Here is a 25,546-nt window from a genome sequence, read left to right as displayed (position 1 = left end):
ACAAGGAAAAGGCTAGTCCAAAGGACTGACGGACCACAGCTACCAAGGCCTCCACCAGACTGAGTCCAGTACAGCTAGGTGGTGCCTGGCTACCACCACTGACTGCTCTGACCGGGATCACAACAGAGGGTTCTGAACAGAGCTGGAGAAGGATGTAGAATAAAATTCTAACACGAAAAAAAGACCAGATTTACTGGCCCGACAGAGACTGGAGAAACCCCGAGAGTATGGCCCCCAGACACACTTTTAGCTCAGTGGTGAAGTCACTCCCAAAGTTCACCGTTCAGCCAGGGATTGGACAGCCTTATAAAACAAAATGGTACTAATGCGGCACAGCAATCCAGGGACAAGGACTAGAAGGCAGGAGGGGGCAGGAAAGCTGGTGATAGGGAACCCAAGGTTGAGAAGGGAAAGTGTTGACATGTCATGGGGTTGTTAACCATTATCATAGGGCAATATGTGTACTGTTTAATGAGAAACTATTTTGTTCTGTAAACCTTCATCTAAAGTGAGAATAGTGGCACAACTTAATTGATGTCACTGAATTGTACATGTAGAAATTTTTTAAATGGTGTATCTTTGGCTATGTATATTTTCACAGAAAGAAAAAAAAGGTCCTCCAAGGTCAGAAGGGAGATTGTTGACATCTCATGGGGTTGTTAACCAATGTCATAAAACAATATGTGCACTGACTGATGAGAAACTATTTGTTCTGTAAACCTTCACCTAAAGTACAATAACAAAAAAAAAGAAATAGTTTTAAAAAATGCCATTGGAATTTGGATCGGGATTGCATTGTATCTGCAGATTGCTTTGGGTAGAATTGACATTTTCACAATGTTGAGTCTTCCTACCCATGAGCAAGGTTATGTTTTTCCACTTATGTAGGTCTTTTTTGGTTTCTTGCAGTAGTGTCTTGTAGTTTTCATTGTATAGGTCTTTTACGTTTCTGGTTAGATTTACTCCTAAGTATTTTATCTTCTTGGGGGCTATTGTAAATGGTATTGATTTAGTGATTTCCTCTTCGAAGTTCTCTCTGTTAGTGTAAAGGAACCCAACTGATTTTTGTATGTTTATCTTGTATCCTGATACTTTGCTGAAACCTTCTATTAGTTCCAGTAGTTTTCTTGTGGATTCTTCGGAGTTTTCTGTGTATAAGATCATATCATCTGCAAATAGAGTTACTTTTACTTCTTCCTTACCTATTTGGATGCCCTTTATTTCTTTTTCTATCCTAATTGCTCTGGCTAGGACCTCCAGCACAATGTTGAATAAGAGTGGTGATAAAGGGCAGCCTCGTCTGGTTCCCATTCTCAAGGGGAATACTTTCAAACTCTTTCCATTTAGGATGATGTTGGCCGTTGGCTTTGTATAAATGCCCTTACTTATGTTGAGGAATTTCCCTTCTATTCCTATTTGCTGACAGTTTTTATCATGAATGGGTGTTGGACTTTGTCAAATGCCTTTTCTGCATGGATTGATAAGATCATGTGGTTTTTGTCTTTTGTTTTATTTATGTGATGGATTACATTGATTGTTTTTCTAATGTTGAACCATCCCTGCATACCTGGTATAAATCCCACTTGATCATGGTGAATTATTTTTTGATGTGTTGCTGAATTCTATTGGCTACAATTTTGTTGAGGATTTTTGCGTCAATGTTCATGAGGGATATTGGTCTGCAATTTTCTTTTTTGTGGTGTCTTTTCCTGGTTTGGTATCAGGATTATGCTGGCTTCATAAAATGAGTTTCAGAGTATTCCATCAGTTTCTGTGCTCTGAAATACCTTTAGTAGTAGTGGTGTTAACTCTTTTCTGAAAGTTTGGTAGAATTCTCCAGTGAAGCCGTCCAGGCCAGGGCTTTTGTGGGGGGAGTTTTTAAATTACCTTTTCAATCTCTTCTTTTGTTATGGGTTTATCTAGTTGTTCTACCTCTGTTTGTGTTAGTTTAGGTAGGTAGTGAGTTTCTAGAAATTTGTTTCCTCTAGGTTTTCAAATTTGTTAAGGTACAATTTTTCATAATATTCTGTTATGATTCTTTTAATTTCAGTTGGATCTGTTGTGATATCACCCATCTCATTTCTTACATGGGTTATTTGCTTCCTTTCCTGTTTGACTTTTGTCAGTTTGGCCAAGGGTTTATCAATTTTGTTGATCTTTTCAAAGAACCAGCTTTTGGTCTTGTTAACTCTTTTAATTGTTTTTCTATTCTCTATTTCATTTAATTCTGCTCTAATTCTTATTATTTCCTTTCTTCTGGTGCCCGAGGGCTTGTTCTGCTGCTCTCTTTCTACTTGTTTGAGTTGTAGAGTTAATGTTTTGATTTTGTCCCTTTCTTCTTTTTGTATGTGTGCATTTATTGCTATAAACTGACATATGAGTACTGCTTTTGCTGTGTCCCAAAGATACTGGTAGGATGTGTTTTTGTTCTCCTTTGATTCTATGAATTTTTTTATTCCATCGTTAATTTCTTCTATAACCCAGTAGTTTTTGAGCAAGGTGTTGTTCAGTTTCCGTGTGTTTGATTTTTTTCCTTACTTGTTCTGTTATTGATTTCTACTTTTATGGCTTTATGGTCACTAAAGATGCTTTGTAATATTTTGATGCTTTGGATTTTGTTATGGCTTGCTTTATGGCCTAATATGTGATCTATTCTGGAGAATGTTCCATGTGCGTTGGAAAAGAAAGTATATTTGGCTGCTGTTGGGTGGAGTGTTCGCTATATGTCTATGAGATCAAGTTGGTTGATTGTAGAATTTAGATCTTCCATGTCTTTTTTGAGCTTCTTCCTGGATGTTCTGTCCTTCACCAAAACTGGTGTGTTGAAGTCTCCTACTACTGTTGTGGAGCTGTCTATTTCTCTTTTCAGTGCTGTTAGTTTGTTTTATGTATTTTGGAGCCCTGTAGTTGGGTGCATGAATATTTATTATAGTTGTGTCCTCCTGATGTACTGACCCTTTAATCAACATATAGTGTCTTCCTTATCCTTTGTGGTGGATTTTACTTTAAAGTCTATCTTGTCAGAGATTAATATTGACACTCCTGCTCTTTTTTGAGTGTTGTTTGCTTGATATATTTTTTTCCATCCTTTGAGTTTTAGTTTGTTTGTGTTTTTAAGTGTAAGGTGTGTCTTTTGTAGGCAGCATATAGACGGACCATGTTTTTTTAATCCAATCTGCCACTCTCTGCCTCTTTATTGGTGCATTTAGTCCATTTACATTCAGCATAATTATTGATAGGTATGAGTTCAGCGCTGTCATTTTGATGTGTTTTTTTGTGTGTTGTTCACAGTTTCTTTGTTCCACTTAATTTTCTGTGCTGAGTCGTTTTTCTTTATGTATTTTCATCTTTTCCGTCGTTGTTGATTTTGTATTTGCTGAGTGTTTATATTTTTCTTGTTTTTTTACTTTGACTTGTAGGATTGTTAGTTTCCTTTGTGGTTACCTTAATATTTACCCCTATTTTTCTAAGTTTATACCAGTCTTTTATTTCTTTATATCACCTTGACTTCCTCTCCATATGAAAAAATCTACGACTACATTTTTTAAGTCCCTCTTTTTTGTTTTAATATTGTCATCTTTTACATATTGATATCTCTGTTTACCTATTTTCAATGTTTTAGCTTTGATTTATTTTTGTGACTTCCCTATCTGGTTGATATCTGGTTGCTCCGTCCTCTATTCTAGTCTTGGGTTGTTATCTGATGTTATTGATTTTCTAACTGGTGGACACCCTTTAGTATTTCTTGTCATTTTGGTTTGGTTTTTGCAAATTCCCTAAACTTCTGTTTATCTGGAAATGTCCTAATTTTACCATCATATTTGAGAGACAGTTTTGCTGGATACGTAATTCTTGGCTGGCAGGTTTTTTTTTTTCCTTCAAGGCTTTATATCATCCCATTGCCTTCTTGCCTGCATGGTTTCTGCTGAGTAGTCGGAGCTTATTCTTATGACTCTCCTTCATAGATGACTTTTTGTTTATCCCTGGCTGCTCTTAAAATTCTCTCTTTGTCTTTGGTTTTGGCAAGTTTGATTATAATATGTCTTGGTGACTTTCTTTTGGGGTTTGATGAGCATCTTGGATAGATATCTTGTCATCTTTCATGGTATCAGGCAAGTTTTCTGCCAACAAATCTTCAACACTTCTCCCTGTATTTTCTGTTATCCCCCCCCACCCCGTTTTGGTACTCCAATCACTCATAGATTATTCCTCTTAATAGAATCCCACGTAATTCTTAGGTTTTCTTCATTTTTTAACCCTTTTATCTGATTTTTCCTCAAATAAATTGGTGTCAAGTGCTTTATCTTCAATCTCACTAATTCTGACTTCGATTGCCTCAGTTCTGCTCTTATGACTTTCTATTGAGTTGTCTAATTCTGAAATTTTATTGTTAATTTTCTGGATTTCTGATTGCTGTCTCTCTATGGATTCTTGCAGCCTGTTAAATTTATCATTATGCTCTTCTCTAATCTTCTTAATTTCCTCCATTACTTGTTCTGTGTTTTGCATAATTTCCTTCCTAATCTCTTGAAGAGTTCTGTATATTAATCTTTTGTATTCTATCTCCGGTAATTCCAAGAAATTTTTTTCCTCTGGAAAATTTCTAGATTCTTTATTTTGGCAGCTTGCTGAAGCCATCATGGACTGCCTCTTTATGAGATTTGATATTGACTGTTGTCTCCGAGCCATCAATAAGTTATTATATTTATTTATTTTATGTTTTGTTAGTGTGTCCTAGCTTTGTTTTGTTTTGATATGCCCAAATAGGCTGCTTGTGTGAGCTAGCCCAGTCACCAGCACCCTTGAAGCTCCAATGTCCTGCCCCCAGGTGGCCACAACTGCCAGTAAGTATGTAAGCCCAGGAGTCTGCCTACTCCTCCTGTATGGATTCAGCTCAGGTGTCCAGGTAGTCGGCCACCGAGTATGTGGTGCAGGCTCTCACTTACAATTCTAGACAGGCATGGGTGATTGGTGTAGGCACAGGCATCCAGCTGCAGCAGGGGGACACAGGCTTAGCAAGAGAGGGGGCTGATGGCCACCCCCAAGTGTGTAGGAGGAAAGCATGTCCCTGTTCCCTAGAGCACATAGATGGGAGGGTTAGCAGCCAGACTATGAGCACCCAATGCTGTTGGCTGTAAGGACTGGGGGCACCTCTTGTTCTTGGTCCCTTGTTGCAGGTGGCTAGATGGCATGGATGGAGCCACCAGTCCTCAGACCCCTGATGTGGGTAGGTGAAGATCCTGCTTAATGGGCAGAGCAGTGTCAAATGTCATGAACCTACCACTTCACAGCTGAAACAGCTGAAGTTAGACTTCAGGTATATACCCTGTTGTACTGCAGTAATGAGGGCCTACGCTGTTGAAATGTGCCCACACAAGCCTGTGCAGGGGGAAAGGCACTCAAAGTCTGTGGATCCCTTATGCCTGTGCCTAGGCAAAGGAGTTGTGCCTACCCTGAGTTCCTGGCTTAGGGGAGCCAGCAGATTATTTTTTCCCTGTTTGTTAATTTGTTCACTCTCCAAAGCAGGGAGAATGGCTCAGGGCATGTGATGGGTCCTACTTCTGGCCCAGGGGACTCGGCAATTGCTGAAGCCTGTCCGGGACCCAGTGCAGAGCAGGGAGCGAGGAGGTAAATGGGAGAGAGGTTTTCCCTAAGGGGGGTGTTTTTGATCTGCACGCTAGGCCAGACACAAGTACTAGTCTTTCACCTATTGAGGGCTGTTTCTCACTGGTTCTGGATGGCCGAGTAGACTTTCTGCTGCTGGGTCCCTCCCAGTGTGGAAAACACCTCTTGAGTGCTGCTGCTTGCCTCCCTCACTGCTCACCCCCGAGTTGATCCCAGCTGAAGGGCTCAGGCTCTCGTTAGGTCAGGTCTGGCAACTCCTCGCTGCTTCCAAACCGTCTCTCCCTCCCTCTGCTACTCAGTCTGGTTCATCAACTTTGCCTTTGATGTTCAGGGCTCCTAGATTGTTATATATAATTGATTCACTTGTTTTTTAAGGTCTTTGTTTTAAGAGGGAACACTGGAAACGTCTGACTACTCCACCATCTTGGCCCTGACTCCAGGAGATGAAACTTTTAATGGCCCTGGGATTTAGTAGCTGCCCAGTCCTGATCCAAGCTCCCCTGTTCTCTCCAAGGTCTGGATGCCTGAGTCTCCTCTGAGGCTGGGTAGGGTCCAGATGTATCCCTGGTCCCAGGCTTAGGAGTGAAGGGTGAACTCCCAGATAAAAGCTCTGTCATCTTGAAGCATGACAAACATGGGGACTGTAGGTGCCCCCCTGTGGGTGCTACTCAGCCACCTTCTCAGGCATGAGGCTCTGCTCCCTGCTCCTTGCCCTCATGGGGTCCCTCTCTGGAGCCTCACTTTCTAAGCTAACAAGCTGGGGATCAACAGGGAAGAGGCCTCACTTTGAACAGCCTGGGGACCTGGTAGTCAGAGGCAGTTTTGCCATCTTCTACTTTGTTGGAACCACTCTGCTCAAATTTACTTCTCCGCTGGCTGGCTTGGCATCTTTCAAGTAAGTGGCTGCTGGGATGGTTGGCTGGGAGTCTCTGAAGGCTAAGAGTACCTTCAGAGGTGTTTCTCTAAAACCTCAGACACTTACTGATTCTCGGAATACCAACTGCATGGTCAGGGTTTGTTCTGTTTGTCTGAATGCTCATTTGTCTATCTTTCAGTACCTACCTCACCTTGTCTCCTGGTCTTTATTTTCTTGCTTGTATTTGTCTCTGTCTAAACATGGATTAATTAATTGTTACCAGTGTTGTCCCCACCCTGTAGATCCAGAATGCTCTTCCCTCTTTTTCACTGCTAGACCTTCAAGGCCTAGAAGAGAACCAGGCACACAATAGTCATCCAATAGATGTTTATTGAGTGAACAAATCTCTTCACGAACTAATCAACGCTTGGGTTCCCTTCCGCCCATCGCCTGTTTGCTCACAGCACCCTTTTCTGTACTGGGTTTCCCAATAATCTTTGCAGACAGGAGTACTGACATAGTCTTTTCTGGAGATTATGAATAATGCTGGTATGAACATTTGAGTACAAGTTTCTGTAGACATATGTCTTCATTCCTCTTGATATATGCCTAGGAATCACGGATAAAGTTCTGTTCTCTTCTGTCAAAGAAAGAAAATCTGTGCACTGTTATAATTTGAAATTTTATTTGATTCGTGGGTCTACGGATGGGCAGCACCTTGCTTGTAACTAAGAAAAGTGCTCCCCCAAAAAGACAGGCAGGAATTTATCATGATAACAGAAAATAGGGGAAAATAAAACAGAAAAAGCATGTTTTTTCTCTTTTTACTTTGAAGTTGAAGCTGGTCATTCATTTTATCATTCTATTGAGTCAGGCAAAGGTAAGATATATAGAGCAGTTAAAACTTAAGTTTATCAAAAAAACACAGTCAACTTAGAACGTTAGAGCGCATACACAGATTAAACCTGAGTGTCAGTAGAAATGTTCTGTATATTTGAAGAAGGGCAGAAGAGACAGGGTTATTGTGTGTGAGGTGCCTTTGTAAATTTGTCTAAGCCATTGTTTTTATGTGTCATACAGTCTATTTCAAGTCATAGCAATCCCAAGTGACAGAATAAAACTGCCCCATAAGGTTTTCTAGGCTTTGAACTTTACTGGAGCAGATCACCAGGTCTTTCTTCTGAGGATCCACAGGATGGGTTCTGTCAATTTTTTTATTAGCAGTTGAGTGCTTAACCATTGGGCCATCAAGGTGCATTCGTCCAAGCCCTAGTTTCTGTTGTCTTAGTTGTCTAGTGCTGCTGTAACAGAAATACCACCAGTAGATGGCTTTAGCAAACAAGTTTATTCTCTCACAGTCTAGTAGGCTAGAAGTCCGAATTCAGGACACCAGCTCCAGGGGAAGGCTTTCTTTGTCGACTCTGGAGGAAGATCCATGTCCTGGTCTAGGAGTTTCTCAGTGCAGGGACCCTGCGTCCAAAGGATGCAATCTGCTCCTGGCATTACTTTTTTGGTGATATGAGGTCCCCCTGTCTTTCTGCTCACTTCTCTCTTTTATATCTCAAAACAGATTGACTCAAGATACAACCTAATCTTGTATACAGAGTCCTGCCTTATTAACATAACTGCCTCTAATACTGCCTTATTAACTTCATAGATGCAGGGTTTACAACACATAGGAAAATCACAACAGATGACAAAATGGTGGACAATCACTCAGTACTGGGAATCATGGCCAAACCAAGTTGACATACATTTTGGGGGGACAAAATTCAATCCATAACACCAGTGAATCTGGAAAAGGAAGAGAAGATTTCACATTTATCGCCTTCTGCACCAGTAGCAAATGCTGAACATGGACTTCTCTTTCCCTCAGCCTTAACATGTAGGGCTACCAGGTGGCCCAGGACTTGTCGTTGCCATCAAGGAGATCAACAGGGACTCCCACCTGCTTCCCAACCACACACTGGGCTTCTCCATCTCGGACTCCAGGGACTGGCTGTCCAGAGCCCTCTATGAGGCCATGGTCTTCCTCACAGGCCAGGAGGAACCCACCCCCAACTACATGCGTCAAGCCAGTCCTCCCCAAGCTGCCCTGATAGTAGACACAGAGTCCACCCTGTCCATCCCCCTGGCCTGGTTTCTGGGGCTCTACAAATTCCCCCAGGTGAGTCTCCTTTGCCAAAGCCTTTTCCCTTCACTAACAAGAATTATGGTAATGTTACCAATGATTGTGATATTGACACCCTGCTTCCACGGAGCCAGGTTCCCTGGTAATACTTTGCATGCCTGACAATATTCTTACTCTTTGCCATGGCTTGTGGTGAGGGAACTATAATCCCCTTTGCAACGACGAGGAAACATGTTTAGAGAAAATGAATGGCAGGTTCAAGCTCACTAGGCCAGGAGGGGCTGGAGCCTGGATGTCAACTCAGGCAGTCAGGCTCAAGGCCAACCAGCCTCACTCCACCCCGAAGTGTTTCCCAAAGTTCAGGTCTTTGGGGTCATTCCCGTGATGGTTGTCTGTCCAAGCGCTAACTTTTCTCCTTGTGTTCCTCCTGTTTTTAAGAGCTTTATTGAAATATAGTTCACATGTCATATAATTCACCCTGTGAAAGTATAGAGCTTAGTGGTTTTTTAGTATATTCACAGAGTTGTGCAACCATAACTACTATCTAATTCCAGAATTTCCAGTACAATCTAATTCCAGTATTTTCATCACCCTAAAAAGGAAACCTGTGCCCATTAGCTGTCATGCCCCAGTCTTCCCACCCCTCACAACTCCTGGCAAACTACTAATCTACTTTCAGTCTATATGAATTTGCCTGTTTTGAACATTTTATATCAGTGGAATAATACAGTATGTGGCCTTTAGTGTCTGGCATCCTTCACTTGGCATAACGTGTTCAAGGTTCATCTGTGTTGTAATATGTGTCAGTACTACATTTCTTTTTATTGCCAAATAATATTTCATTGTATGGATACACTACATTTTATGTATACATTCATAGCCTGATTGACACTTAGGTTTTTTCCAAGTTTGGGCTATTATGAATAATGCTACCATGAACATTCATGTTCAAGTTTTTTTTGAACATACACTTTCTTTTCTCTTGGGTATGTGTCTAGCAGTGAAATTGCCAGGTCACATGGTAACTGTATGTTTTACCTTTTGAAGTACTCCCAGATGTTTTTAAAATCAGCTGCACCATTTACATTCCCGCCAGCATGTATATAAGGGTTCCAATGCATGAGAGTTTCTATTAAACTCCATTTCTTTTTAAACTTAAAGTTATATTTTTACAAAGGAAGCATTATGTCTGAGTGGTAAATGGGCCATTGATTATCACCCACCACACATACAAGAAAACATTAGAATAAGTGCAATGAGCACAAAGCTAGGCTGTGAAATTGGAGCTATATTCTTTGTTTCTGGGTCTGAACTCTCGGCTCTTTGTCACAAGGGAAAGCAGTAACAGCTTACACTCCTTGGCTCTTTTCTGCAAGCTGAGCATTGCTCTAAGCACAGTATATCCATAAGCTCATCAGATTCTTACAAGGATCCTATGAAGCAGATGTTTGATCATCTCTATTTTACAGATGGATTGGTTTGGGGCTTAACTGGCCTGTGACGTGCACAAGAGCAAGTGAGTCCAGCTGGGCATCTTGATGGAACCTCCATACCTGTCAGAGCATTTTCAAAAATATAATTTCATACAAAGATAGAATGCACAAGTGCCAAAGACTTATCAGTCTCATTAGTGAGGGAACAGAAGGATGGTGAAGTTGGTTAAAACATCAGTATTTTTTAATATTACTTACATGATTCCATTGTATCTTAGTGGGGTAGAACCTCATTAATCAAACTGCAGACCAAGGTCCAGCAGTATAGGTGTTATCTGGGAGCAGGTTAGAAACGCAGACTCTGGGGCCACACCAACGACCTCCTGAATCAGCATCAGCACTTCAAAAATGTCCCAGGGGATCTATAAGCACATTAACTTTGGAAGCAATTTAGTGGTTTTATTAGTTATGGTTCAGTTGACTCCAACTCATGGCGACCCCATATGTGCAAGGTAGAAGTACTCCATAAGTTTTTCAAGGCTGTAACCTTTTGAAAGCAGATCATCAGGCTTTCTGAGGAGCCTGTAGGTGGGTTTGAACTGCCAACCTTTGGATTAGTAGTTCAGTGCTTAACCATTTGCACCATTCAGGGATGGCAAAGACTCTTTGGACTATGCAATGTAACAAAAAAAAAAAATCAAACTAACTCTATTGTTGTCTAGTCAATTCTGACTCATGGCAACCCGATGTGTTAGAGTAGAACTTCTCCATAATGTTTTCTTGGCTATAATCTTTACAAAAGCAGATCACCAGGACTTTCTTTTGAGGCACTGCTGGGTGGGTTCAAACTGCCAACCTTTAGGTTAGCAGTCAAGCACAAACTGTTCGCACCACTAGGGGAGCTGGCAATATAACAGCAACCGCTAATGTTTCTTGAGAGGTTATCATGTATCAGGTTCTGCTCCAGTAGGGTGACTGTCTTAGTCATCTAGTGCTGCTGTAACAGAAATAGCACAAACGGATGGCTTTAACAAACAGAAATGTATTTTCTCACAGTATAGGAGGCTAGAAGTCCGACTTCAGGGTGCTGGCTCTAGCAGAAGCCTTTCTCTCCCTGTCAGCTCTGGAGGAAGATCCTTGTCTTTTCTGAGCTTCTGTTCCTGGGCAATCTTCATGTGACTTGGCATCTGTCTTTACCCATCACTACTTTTTACGTGCTTGTTTAATCTCTTTTATATCTCAAAAGATTGACTAGAGATACACCCTACTCTAATCCTGCCTCATTAACGTAAACATTACTCAGTACCAAATGAGATTATAACAACAGGCATAAAAAACCAAAACCAAACCCGTTGCCATCCAGTTGATTCCAACTCACAGTGACCCTATAGGACAGAATAGAACTGCCCCATAGGATTTCCAAGGAATAGCTGGTGGATTCAAACTGCCGACCTTTTGGTTAGCAGCCAAGCTCTTAACCACTGTGCCACCAGGGCTGCACCACAAGCATAGAGGTTAGGAATTACAACACATATTTGGGGGGACAAAATTCAATCCATAACAGGGACCAATCATCCTCGTTGCCCAGGACTGAGGGTATTCTTGGGATTCGGTACTTTCAGTGCTTTATAAAGCAAGCAAAGTTCCAGACAAAGTAGGATGAATTGTGCCCTAGCTCTATTCAAGCTACCTTCGTTCTCTCATTTAAACCTGACAATCAACCCGTGACTCAGCTTCCATTCTAGGGTCCATCCTCATACTCAGTTCTTATCCTTAATGCCTGGGCCCCTTCCTGCCCAGGTCAGCTACAAGTCCACTCTGGCCAGCCTCAGTGACAAAACCCAGTTCCCATCCTTCATGTGGACCATGTCCAGTGACCTCACATCCTCCCACATGGTGGCCCAGCTGGTGATCCACTTCAGATGGTCCTGGGTAGGCATTCTGGCCAGGATAACGACTATGGCCAGCAGGGCAGCACACTGGTGACCTGAAAGCTGGTTCAGGCCAGTGTCTGTATTGAGTTCAACCTCCAAGTCCCCTCCCAAGAGTCCCTGGAGAAGACCCACGCCATCGTCCACAGGTGAAAAGTCTGCACTGCAAAGGTCATTCTGGTCTTCCTGAGCAATCAAAATTTCCACCTTGTTCTGCGGGGGCTGCTGGGCAGCAGGGTCTTGGGCCGGGTGTGTGTCAGCCAGGACACGCTGCACAGCATTCTGGCCCTGGCCATCCCACGTATCTCCCAGGTCCTACAGGGCTTCTTCAGCCTTGTGCCACCACACCACAGTCAGGTCCCCGGCTTCCTGGAATTCGTTGCTTGCCTGCACCCTACCTGGACCCCACAAGACATGTTCACCCAGAGGTTTTGGGAGGTCATCTTTGGATGCAAGTGGCCCAGCAGGAGATCAGGGCCAGCGGGGACCAGCACATCTGCAGGAGGGATCCAGTTCTGCTCAGGGAATGAGAGCCTAAGAGGCCAAGAGTACCCTTTCCAGAATGTGAGTGACTTGCAGCTTGCATACACAGTGGTCTACAGTGTTGCCCACGCTCTGCAGGACCTGGTCACCTGTGAACATGACAATGGGCAGTGTGCAGAACTCAACACTTTCAGCCATGGCAGGTGAGAGGGAAATGTGTGCATGATTCGGGGAAGAGCAGAGAGTGGTCACTCGCTGTGTACCAGCCACAGAGGTAGAACACAGATAGGGTTCTTCATCCAGAATGCTTTATGTTTACAGTTGAGAGGCATCTTAGAAAGAGCACTGGAGGAGTCAGCTCTAACTTTAAGACCTCAGACAAGTCACCTCCGCATACAGTTATTTGATTTAACAAAGACAGAATGACCAGTAAAATTCGAATTTCAGATAAGCAACAAATACGTTTTTAATACCTTTGCCATAAATTTGAATTTCAGATAAACAGTGAATAATTTTTTAATATAACCCACTGCCGTTGAGTCATTTCTGACTCATAAGGGCCCCATAGAGTTTCCTAAGCTGTAAATCTCTACGGAAGCTGACTGCCATATCTTTTTCCCTTGGAGCCACTGGTGGTTTCAAACTACCAATTTTTGGTTACCAATCACTTTAACCACTGCCAAGGCTCCTTAAATTTTTAGTATAAGTATATCACAAATTTGAATTTTGTCTTAGTCATCTAGTGCTGCTCTAACAGAAATACCACAAGTGGATGGCTTTAACAAAGAGAAGTTTATTCTCTCACAGTCCAGTAGGCTACAAGTCCAAACTCAGGGCATCAGCTCTAAGGGAACACTTTCTTTGTCGGCTCTGGAGGGAGGTTCATGTCATCAATCTTCCCTTGGTCTAGGAGGTTCTCTGTGCAGGAACCTCAGGTCCAAAGGACGTGCTCTGCTCCCAGCACTGCTTTCTTGGTGGTATGAGGTTCCCGTGTGTCTCTGCTCACTCCTCTCCTTTATATCTCCAAAGAGATTGGCTTTAGACACTATCTAATCTTGTAAAACTCATCAGTATAACTGCTGCTAATCCCTCTTATTAGATCATAGTGATAGAGTTTACAGCATATAAGGAAATCTAATCAGATCACAAAATGGTAATAACCACACAATACTGGGAATCATGACCTAGCCAAATTGATACACACATTTTTGGGGGGGCACAACTCAATCCATGACAAATTTCAAATAAATGTTGTTGTTGTTGGGTGCCGGTGAGTTGCTTCTGATTAATAGCGATCCTATGTACAACAGAACGAAACAACGCCTGGTCCTGTGCCATCGTCACAATTTTTGTTATGCTTGAGCCCATTGTTGCAGCCACTGTGTCAATCTATCTTGTTGAGGTTCTTCCTCTTTTTCACTGACCCTCTACTTTGTTGTTGCTGTTAGGTGCCATCGAGTTGGTTGCAACTCATAGCAACCGTATAGGACAGAGTAGAACTGCCCCGTAGGGTTTCCAAGGAGCATCTGGTGGATGTGAAATGCTGAGCTTTTGGTTGGCTGCTGAACTCTTAACCACTACACCACCAGGGCATAATGTCCTTCTCCAGGGACTGGTCCCTCCTGATAACATGTCCAAAGTCTCACCATCCTTGCTTCTAAGGAGCATTCTGGCTGTACTTCTTCCAAGACCGATTTGTTCGCTCTTCTGGCGGTCCATGGTATATTCATTATTCTTTGCCAACACCATAATTCAAAGGCATCGATTCTTCTTTGGTCTTCGTTATTCTTTGTCCACCTTTCACATGCATGTGAGGCGATTGAAAATACCATGGCTTGAGTCAGGTGCACCTTAGTCCTTAAAGTGACGTCTTTGTTTTTTAACATTTTAAAGAGGTCTTTTGCAGCAGATTTGCCAATGCAGTGTGTTGTCTGGTTGCTTCCATGGGCATTGATTGTGGATCCAAGTAAAACAAAATCCTTGACAACTTCAATCTTTTCTCCGTTTATCATGATACTGTTTATTGGTCCAGTTGTGAAGATTTCTGTTTTCTTTGTGTTGAGGTGCAATCCATACTGAAGGCTGTAGTCTTTAATCTTCATTAGTAAGTGCTTCAAGTCCTCTTCACTTTCAGCAACCTAGGTTGTGTTATCTGCATATCCCAGGTTGTTAATGAGTCTTCTTCCGATCCTGATGCCCTGTTCTTCTTCATATAGTCAAAGTTTCTCAGATTATTTGCTTTGCTCAGCATACAGACTGAATATGTATGGTGAAAGGATTCAACTCTGACTTTCCTTGTTCTGTTTGAACGACTGCCTCTTGGTCTACAGGTTCCACATGAGCACACTTAAGTATTCTGGAATTCCCATTCTTCACAATGTTTTCCATAATTTGTTATGATCCACACAGTAGAATGTCTTTGCATAGTCAATAAAACACAGGTAAACATCTTTCTGGTATCCTCTGCTTTCAACCAGGATTCATCTGACATCGTCATTGATATGGCTAGTTCCACGTCCTCTTCTGAATCCAGCTTGAATTTCTGGCAGTTCCCTGTCGATTTTCTACTGTAACTGCTTTTGAATTATCTTCAGCAAAATTTTACTTGTATGTGATATTAATGATATTGTTTTATAATTTCCGCGTCATGGCTGCACCCGTTTGTTGAAACATCTCAATTCGTATTCCATTAATTCCTGGAGCCTTGTCTTTCTCCAATGACTTCAGTGCAGCTTGGATTTCTTCCTTCAGTACCATGGTTTCTTGATCATATGCAACCTCTTGAAATGGTTGAAAGTTGGCCAATTCTTTTTGGTACAGTGACTCTGTGTATTCCTTCTGTCTTCTTTTGATGCTTCATGGGTCGTTTAATAATTTCCCCATAGAATCCTTCAATATTGCAATGCAAGGCTTGAATTTTTTTTTTCAGTTCTTTCAGCTTGAAAATGCTAACTGTGTTCTTCCCTTTTGGTTTTCTAACGCCAGGTCTTTGCACATGTCATTATAATACTTTACTTTGTCGTCTGTAGTTGCCCTTTGAAATCTTCTGTTCAGCTCTTTTACGTCATCATTTCTTCCTTTCGCTACTCAACTTTCAAGAGCAAGTTTCAGAGTCTCTTATGACATCAGTTTTGGTCTTTTCTTTCTTTTTTGTCTTTTTAATGACCTCTTGCTTTCTTCATATATGAAGTCCCTGATGTCATTCCACAACTCGTCTGGTCTTCGGTCATTAGTGTTCAATACATCAAATTTATTCATAAGATGGTCTCTAAATTCAGGTGGGATATACTCAGTGTTGTATTTTGATTCTCATGTACTTGTTCTGATTTTCTTCAGCTTCTACTTGGACTTGCATTTGAGTAATTGCTGATCTGTTCCACAGTTGGCACCTTGCCTTGTTCTGATTGGTAATATTGAGCTTTCCCATTGTCTCTTTTTCCACAGATGTATGTGATTTGATTCCTGTGTATTCCATCTGGCAAAGTCCACATGTATAGTCACCGTTTATGTTGTTGAAAAAAACGTATTTGCAATGACGAAGTCATTGGCCTTGCAAAATTATGTCATTTGGTCTCCAGCATCGTTTCTAACACCAAGACCATATTTCCCGAGCACTGATCAAATAAATAGTGAAAACTTTTTTAGTACATGTGTCCCAAATTTTAATTTCAAATAAACTACAAATAATGTTTTATTATAAGAATATCTCAAGCATTGCATAGGCTATATGTATACTTTTTAAAAATTTCATTTATTTGAAATTCAGATTTAACTGGGCATCCCTTTTTCCATTAAAAAAAAAATTAAAGTTCTACTTCACCACTGTCTTGGCACAAAATGGATATAATCCTAGCTGGATTCGTTATCATATCTTCATATGTATTACTTCATTCATTTTTTTCTTCTGGTTTTAAAAGAAGTTAAAAAATATTTTCATGGGCCCCTGAAAGTGTTCATTTTCATAGGCCCTGAGTCTCCTGTGCCATAGGCCATTTTGGACAGACCCCAGGGGCACCCCAGTCCAGCAATAACATCATCCTTCCTTCCTTCAGATTCTGCATCACCTCAGGAAGATGCATTTCAAGACCCCCAGTGAGAAAGAGATCGTTTTTGATGCCAATGGAGATATAGTTACAGAATTTGACATTCTCCATGAGCAGAAAACCCCCCAGGACTTATTCCACTTTGTTCACTTTGTCACCATTGACCAGTTAGCCTCTTCAGGGGACAGAGTGACCATCCACTGGATGAAGGAGGAACCCCAGGTGAGTCACCTGGGAGCACAGGTGACACCAGTCCTGGGATGTTAGAATCAGAGACAAAGTCAGAGGCCAATGGTTCAAGCTCCTCTTGAACTTATGAAATAGGTGAGGTTCTAAATTGTTCCACTTATACCTCAGCCATTCTGTTGAGTCTCTAGACGCTTCCCTGAGGGGAGAAAAGGCATTTACTCACTATCAGAAATGAAACTATCAGAGCCACAGAAATCGAAGTACAGTCTACATTGGGAGTTTCCACTACAGCATTCCTCTTCATGTTTGTAGTCAGAGACCTACTCAGTGAAAAAGTGAATGATTTACCTGGGAAGACAGTATTTACACTTCACCAAATGTGTTCCCATAAAGCACCTTGTAGGTGGGCAGGACAGGTGTTTTCATTTTGTTTATTAGCAAATGTAGTTGCAATCTTGGGACATCTTTGTCCAGGTTTCCATCCTGGCCCAAAGCAACCCCCACCCTGGCCCTCTGGCCACCCAAGTGGAGGTTCAGTCCTCTCCACAGCAACCTTGCCTTCCTGTGTTCTGGGAGGCACCTGTAGTCGGTGTTGACGTTTAGAGTCTGGCTTCTGTCTCTGGACCCCTCAAATCCAGGGCACACAGGCCAAGTTTTCAGAGGATCCTCTTGAAGTTCTTTTCAATTAGCTTTAGCTGGGGAGGCACCCTACTCTCCTGTACAGGTAGAGGAAGCCCAGCCTCCCACACTCCTCTCAAATCCCCAGGCTTCCTCCCATCACTACTGCCTGGAGGTGAGAGGTGGGCTGAGGAAGGCAGAAAGATCTCTTTGCAAGTCCTGCACAGATGGGAGGGTTTACAATGGGGGTGTGAAAGGAGCAACCTCTGCAGGTCTCAATGTAGGAACCTCAGAGAGACACTGACAAGTGCAATTTGACCCCGTGTTACTAAGCTTTCTCGTACTCAATGAGGGGCTGAGGGGAGCCAAGGAGACAGGGGAGCCGGGTGGTGTCTTCCCAAGGCTTATCTTATTTATGTTCCTGCGGAAAGAGCCCTAGTGGCAATATGGTTAACTGTTCAATTGCTAACCGAAAGTTTGGTGGTTGGAACCAACCCAAGGGCGCCACAAATGTTACAGCCAAGAAATCCTATTGGGAAGCACCACTCTGTCACATGGGGTCACTCTGAGTCAGAATCGACTCGACAGCATGCAACAAGAACAACGTACTTTTGTGGGTCACATACATTCTTTCTTCTCTGATATCACTGAGATTGTTCCCCAAAAGGGCCTCATCTTTTTGTGTGTGGAAGCAAACCGGCACCACCGCTCTGGGTCAGGACAGACTTGATCCAGCCTGGTCACTGATGACCCTTCTGCTCCTCTGTCCTCAGGTCCCCAGCTCTGTCTGCAGCACAATTTGCACTCCAGGCTTCAGCCAGATCTCCCAATAGGGTGCCCCCCACTGCTGTTTTCAAACGTAGACCCTGCCCCACGGGCCAGTTTGCAAACCAGACGGGTGAGGGCTCCTAGAGGCTGAATCCCAGAGGCCATCAAGGCACCTCCAGCACCTCAAAATCCCAATCCAGTGAGTCACTGTGGCCTCAGGGCTTTGGGAGTGGGAGCTGCCATGGAGTAGAAGGGGGCTGGCCAAAAAGTCATTCTAAGAATTGTGCTTAGGCAAACTTCTATTTTGTTATGTTGTATTTTTTAATGTTGGTGAAAATAATCAAGCCAAAATATTCACAAGCACAACTTCCACATTTGCAATTTAATGACATTGATTACATTTTTCTTGTTGTGCCACATTATCGCTGACCTTTTCCAAATAATTCCACCACCATTGACATAAAGTCAATGCCCCCCAATCAAAAACTTTCCCTTTCCCCCTCTGTCCCACCCCTGGCAACCAGTAATAATCTTTGGTTTCTATATTTTTGCTTTTGTCATATAAGTGAGATTATACAGTATTTGTCCTTTTCCAATTGGCTTATTTCACGCAGCATAATGTTTTCAAGGTTCATCTATGTCGTGGCATTCATCAGAACTTCATTTCTCTTTATGGCTCAGTAGTAATCCATTGTCTGAATATGTCACATTTTGTTTATCCATTCATCCACTGAAGGACATTTCCTTTTTTCTATTCCTGTATAGATTGAATTATGACTCCCAAAAATGTATGTAGTATATCCTAACCTCTATACCTGTGGTTATAATCTGATTTGGAAATGGATTGTTTTTGTTATGTTAATGAGGCAGGATGAGTGTAGGGTGTGTCTTGAGTCAATCCCTTTTGAGATATAAAAGAGATTAAACAAGCAAGTGAGCAAGCAGAGATTGGGGAAGATAGATGCCAAGCCACAAAGAGGTCTCCAAGGAACCAGGAAACAGAAGCTGAAGAGACAAGGACCTTTTCCTACAGTCAACAGAGACAGCCTTCACCTAGAGCCAGTGCTCTGAATTTGGATTTCTAGCCCCCTAAACTGTGAGAAAATAAATTTCTGTTTGTTGAAGCCATCCACTTGTGGTATTTCTGTTATACCAGCACTAGAGATATGAGATACACCCATTCCACTTCTAAGGGATCATGTGATTACTTTGGGCCACTCAGGTTATCCAGGTATTTCCAATTTTAAGTTCAGCTCGTTAGCAACCTTAATTCTATCTGCCATATCCCTTTTGCCATGTAACATAACATATTCACAGGTTCCAGAAAGTGGGACGTGGACATCTTTGGGCACCATTATCCAGCCTAGCACAGTCCCTATCCTCACCAGCCCTGAGGTTGTCCGGATTTTTCATTTCAACCCATTCTGGCAGGGGTGTGATGGTATCTCTTGTGACTCAAAAAAGGACGGGTGACAGAATTGGTGAGATTTGTTAATAAGAATAGCTACTACTAATACTTGGGAAAATTAGCCATTTAAATAAAAAGCACCCATAGGACAAATATTGTATGAAATAAGCAAATACACAGAAAGAAAAGATTATTGTTGGTTACCAGAGATGAGAGGGAGGGGAAAGTTGAAGTTTTTGCTTAGGGGGCATTGAGTTTATGTTAATGATGGTGGAATGATTTGTACTACTTGAAAAATGATTGTACTACTTGAAGAATGTAATCAGTGTTATGAACTGTATATGTAGAAATCATTGAGGTGGCGTATATTTTGCTATGTATATTTTCACCGGAACGAAATTTTAAAAATAATAATAACATAAAATCATGTATATAGGGGCACACATATTTCCTCATGCCTCAGGCTCCAGTGTGGCCCATGTCAGCACTGGTAGCTACTCACAATTCATAAATAAATTAATACATTTGCAATGTTCATAAGAGTGCTGCCACATTGGGCTCCTCCCTCCATCTAGCTGGTGGTGTTAAGATCACATTATAGATGTGGGTTCTGTGTCTCCCACAGACATGAGATGGTGTCTTCTCTGCCCCATGGACCAGTACACCAGTGGTGCCAGAGACCAATGCCTGCCCAGGACTGAGAACTTCCTGGCCTTTGATGAGCCCCTGGGGCTCACACTGACCTCAGTGGCACTCACACTAGCTAGCTTGGCGTTGCTGGTCCTCATGGTGTTCCTGAAATACCAGGATACCCCAGTGATCAGGGCCAACAACAGGGCTCTCAGCTACACGCTCCTGGCCTCCCTGGCTCTCTGCCATCTGCCCCTTGCTCTTCCTCTGCCTTCCCACCATTGCCACCTGCCTCCTCCACCAGACCACTTTTGTTGTCTTGTTCACCGTGGCTGTCTCCTCCGTCTTGACAAAAATTCTCACCGTGGTCCTGGCCTTCAGGGTCACCAGGCCAGGGGGCAGGGTGTAGGTGTGCCTGGGACCTGGCGTCTCCACCTCTGTCATCCTCACAGCCTCCTTGGTCCAAGTGATTCTCCGTGGGGTCTGTGGGTACCTCCTCGCCGTCCCCACACAGGGACACGGCCTCCGAGCCTCCGAGCCCCGCCACGAGGGCTCCAGGGTTGCCTTCTCCTATGTGCTGGGCTGCTTGGGTCTCCTGGCCACGGGCACATTCTTGTTGGCCTTCCTTGCCAGGGGTCTTGCTGATGCCTTCAATGAGACCAAGTTCCTCACCTTCAGCATGCTGCTCTTCTGCAGCACCTGGATGGCCTTCCTGCCCCTGTACCCCAGTACCCATGGCAAGGCCACTGTGGCTGTGGAGAGCTTCTCCATTCTGGCCTCCACTGCAGGGCTGCTGTGTGGTATCTTCCTGCCCAAGTGCTACATCATCCTGCTGAGGCCCAAGTGGAACACCCCAGCCCACCTGAGGAGTCGATGCCAGGTTTGGTGGGACAGGCAGAGCGAAGAGCTCCAAGGTAGGTGTCTCCCAGGTGGTCACCACAAGGCCTCAAAGCCAATCCTGGCTGAAGACATTAGGGCCACAGAGTCTGGGCTCATTGTTTTCCGGTGGATTCAAAGGGACTTAAAAGACAGAACAAGAGAGAAATGAAGCACTTTCAGCAAAACAGTAACGAATGTTGGATCAAGATGGTGGGCACAGGATGGTCATTGACTCTTTTTATGTATTGTTGAAATTTTTCACAATTAAAAAAGTTTGAAAAATGCTTATTAGGCTATAATTTTTTTAAAAAACCATACAATAACAGGTTTTTGTGAAAATGTGTAAAATTTGGAACCCTAATCCATGGGTGGTGAAAATGTAAAATAGTGCAGCCACTTTGGAAAACATTCTGGCAATCCCTCACAAATTAAACATAGAATTACCATTAAAAAAAACCCGCTGCTGTTAAATCGATTCTGACTCTTAGTGTTTGACAGAAGTTCTCAGTCCTGGGCAGGCATTGGTCTCTGGCACCACTGGTGTACTGGTCCATTGGGCAGAGAAAACACCACTTCATGTCTGTGGGAGACACAGAACCCACATCTATAATGTGATCTTAGCACTACCAGCTACATGGAGGGAGGAGCCCTATGTGGCAGCACTCTTATGAACATTGCAAATGTATTAATTTATTTATGAATTGTGAGTAGCTACCAGTGCTGGGATGGGCCACACTATAGCCTGTTTGACAGAGTAGAACTTCCCTGTAGGGTTTCCAAGGCTATAATCCTTACAGAAGCAGAGTGCCACATCTTTCTCCTGTAGAGTGGTTGGTGGGTTTGAACTGCTAACCTTTCAGTTAGCAGCTAAGCTCTTAAACACTGTATCACCAGGGCTCCAGAATTACCACATGGTCCACAAATTCCACTTTTAGGTATACACTTAAAAGAAATTCAAACCTATGGGCTCAAATGTAACAATGATTGTGAGGGTGGCCCAGGACCAGGCAGTGTTTCGTTCTGTTGTACATAGGGTCGCTATGAGTCAGAACCGACTCCACGGCACCTACCAGCAGCAACATGTCCCAAATATGCTGTTGGGACATACTTATACTAAAATATACTATTACTACTTAATTTAGTATTAGTACTCAGTATAGCCAAATAAGTATGTCTCAATTATACTATTGAGACTTAAACCAAAAACAAAACCTGTTGCTGTCAAGTCAGTTCCGACTCATAGTAACCCTATAGGACAGAGTAGAACTGCCCCATAGGGTTTCCAAGAAGCGGCTGGTGGATTCAAGCTGCTGACCATTTGATTAGCAGCCAAGCACTGCAGGTATACTATTAGTATTTAGTGTTAGTATACAGTATAGGAGCCTTGTTGGCACAGCAGTTAAGAGCTCAGCTGTTAACCAAAAGGTTGGCGGTTCAAATCCACCATCTGCACCTGGGAAACCATATGGGGCAGTTATACCCTGTCCTATAGGGTCACTACGAGTTGGAATCAACTTGATGGCAATGGGTTTTATGCGGTATAAGTATGACCCAAATATACTATTGGATATACTTAGAGATATATGTCAAAATACTTATATTAAATATGCTTATATAAAAATTATTAAAAATATACTAAATATGGGACACACATACTAAAAAAAATTGTTGCTTTATCTGAAATGCAAAAGTCTGTATTTTTATTTTCTAAATCTGACAACCCAGTTCTGGGATATACAAATACTATGGGACACATCTGTCTTGGAAGAAGTACAGCCAGACTGCTCCTTAGAAGCAAGGATGGTGAGACTATGTACTTTGGATCTGTTATCAGGAGCAACCAGTCCCTGGAGAAGGACACCACACTTGGTAGAGGACGACCCTCAGTGAGATGGACTGACACAGTGGCTGCAACAATGGGCTCAAGCATAACAACCATTGTGAGAACAGCAAAGGACTGGGCAGTGTTTCGTTCTGTTGCATATGGGGTCGCTGAGTCGGAACCGACTCGATGGCACCTAACAACAACGACATGGGACATGGTTATACTGAACATTACTTATAGTAAATATTCTAATTTTTTTAAGTTTTTTTATTGTGATAAAAATACACACAACAAAATATACACCAATTCAACAATTTCTGCATGCATAGTTCAGTGACATTGATTACATTCTTCAAATTGTGCAACCATTCTTGCTGCTCTTTTCCAAATCATTTCACCGCCATTAATATAAACTCACTGCCCCCTAAGCAAAAACATCCCCTCCCCTCCTCCCACCACTGGTAACCACTAACAATTTTTGGTTTCTGTTTATTTGCTTTGGTAAAGTAGAGGGTCAGCGAAAAAGAGGAAGGTCCGCAATGAGATGGTTTGACACAGTAGCTTCAGCAGTGAGCTCAACATAGCCATGATTGTGAGGATAGCACAGGACGGGGCAGTGTTTCAGATTCTGTCGTACATAGGGTCGCTATGAGTCAGAACCATCTTGACACCTAACAACAATATATTTACTTACTTCATATAAATAAGATAATACAGTGTTTGTCGTTTTGCGATTGACTCATTTCACTCAGCATAATGTCTTCAAGGTTCAAACATTTTTAGAATATACTAAATATGGGGCTCACTTATATTTAAAAAAAAATCATTCATTGTTTATCTGGATGGAATTCAAATTTAACTAGGCTTCCTGGGATTTTGCCTGGCAACCCGAGGCAAAGTAGAGGGAGCTAAAGCTGTCCTTGGGACTGCGCAGCAGACGATGTCCCATTCTGCACCCCATTCTTGCAGCGCTCTAGGCACAGCGTGGGCAGTTGCCATGGCGACCGAATCCCGACTCCAGAGTAACTCTAGGAAATTGCGGGGGCGGGGCGACCCAGCTCAGGCAGCTTTTTATTGGTTGGGGATCCGTGTTCGTCACCACCCCGCCCCTGCGAGGAAGTCCTGCGGCTCCTGACGCAGGAGGGCTGGCCCGCTCTCCCCAACTGGCCAAAGGCTACAGCCCATGGCGCGCGGGGTTCCGGGAGTTGCAGTCGGTCAGGCGGCTACCGGGCGCTCGCTCATGCTGAGAGGCCGCCAAGACCGAGGGGCCCTGACCCGAGCGGACCCCGCGCGCGGTAAGTCCGCCGCGACCCGTTGGTCCGTCCGGCCTTTGGTCCCTCCGGCCGTCAGTGCGCCCGTTGGGCCGGCAGTCCCCAGGAGGGACCCCGGGGCGGATGGCGGGCGCCAAGTCTGCAGGGGCTTTCTGGGGTTCGCGGTAGAGAACGCGCATGTGGTCGCTGCGCGAGGCTGGCGGCAGGGCCAGGCTGGCGTCCCGAGGTCCTCCGGCGTACCCGGAGAGGAGAAGGGAATCGTAAAGTTCAGGAGGTGCTGAGGTCGATGTGGGGAGTGGGCCGGGGCATTTGGCAACCTCCCTTGAGTTTGGGGCAGAAAGCCCCAGCCGGGTGTATCCTTTCAGATCCCTCTCCGACCGGCCCCAACCGCCCTTCTCCCACTCGCCCAGCAGCCCCGGGACCCACTCGCCCACGTTCCACCTCCCCAACTCATTTATCTATCCCTTCATTAGTGAGCAACCCCTGCTCAATCCTTTCCTCCCACAAACCCCTCCAGCCTCCCCCCTCCCCCCGATTAATTTATTTAGCGACTCTCTCTTGATCATTTATTAGGTGGTTTGGGTGTCAGCGCCCAAGGCCTCAGAAGTCCCGCTTCCCTTCACAGAACTTGAGGTGTCTGTCTCAGACCCCAGGTATAGGGGTTAGGATATATAACACATATTTTTAGGGGACACAGTTCAACCCTTACCACCATATTAACAACATTAAGGTTAGGTCAGAAGGAGGTCACTGGGTGGTTCATCTATACTGTAGCATCAATACTTCATTCTCTTTTTATGGCTATAATAATATAGCATAATATGATGTTAATTATAATCAACTATTAGCCGAAAGGTTGGCGATTCAAACCCACCCAGAGATGCCTCTGAAAGGGCACAGCATTGAAAACTCTAGGGAGCATAGTTCTACTCTGCACACATGGGGTTGCCATGAGTCAGAACTGACTCCATGGCAACTAACAATAGGTCAAAAAGCACAACCACAATTCTTTGAGAACAATGTCCATATTGTCCCCCCGGCATCAACAAGCCACACCAGGAACACAGGCCGCTGTCCCCACTGCCACAGCTGAGCTGAGGAGTTGGAGGTGGTAGATAGATAAGTAAAAATACTGCTACATTCTTTTTTTTAATTTTGTGTGTGTGTGTGAAAATGTACGCAGCAAAGAATATACCCTTTCAGCAAATTCTACACATACAATTCTGTGGCATTGTTTACATTCTTCAGGTTGTGTAACCATTCCCGCTATCCCTTTCCAAATTAGTCTACCACCATCAAGGTATAGTCGCTGCCCCCAAGCTTCTCATCTAACCTTTCAAGATACTGGTGTCAGTTTGATCCCACACAGATAAATCTTTGAAAAAGTACAATGCTCAAGGCAGACATACTTTACTAATTAAGCTAAACTATTGTTTAGTTAGGTGCCCTGGTGTCA

General features: G+C 43.3%; 1 protein-coding gene across 1 annotated transcript in view; it reads left to right on the top strand.

The window, feature by feature from the left end:
- LOC101342627 (vomeronasal type-2 receptor 1) overlaps positions 1–23,796 on the top strand; it is a 38,224-nt gene extending 14,428 nt beyond the window's left edge. The window contains 11 exon segments of the mRNA XM_012558563.1: positions 4,829–4,844; positions 8,371–8,648; positions 11,846–11,987; positions 11,990–12,640; positions 12,643–12,662; positions 16,512–16,724; positions 18,083–18,169; positions 18,171–18,207; positions 20,111–20,366; positions 20,368–21,029; positions 23,789–23,796. Of these exon segments, the coding sequence (XP_012414017.1) occupies positions 4,829–4,844; positions 8,371–8,648; positions 11,846–11,987; positions 11,990–12,640; positions 12,643–12,662; positions 16,512–16,724; positions 18,083–18,169; positions 18,171–18,207; positions 20,111–20,366; positions 20,368–21,029; positions 23,789–23,796 (2,370 nt within the window).
- The last annotated feature ends 1,750 nt before the right edge of the window (positions 23,797–25,546 follow it).

This window comes from Trichechus manatus, unplaced genomic scaffold (assembly GCF_000243295.1).
Source record: "Trichechus manatus latirostris isolate Lorelei unplaced genomic scaffold, TriManLat1.0 scaffold00176, whole genome shotgun sequence".
Classification (NCBI taxonomy): domain Eukaryota; kingdom Metazoa; phylum Chordata; class Mammalia; order Sirenia; family Trichechidae; genus Trichechus; species Trichechus manatus.
The sequence above is the reverse complement of the archived record's forward strand: the minus strand, read 5'-3'. Positions and strand labels throughout refer to the sequence as shown.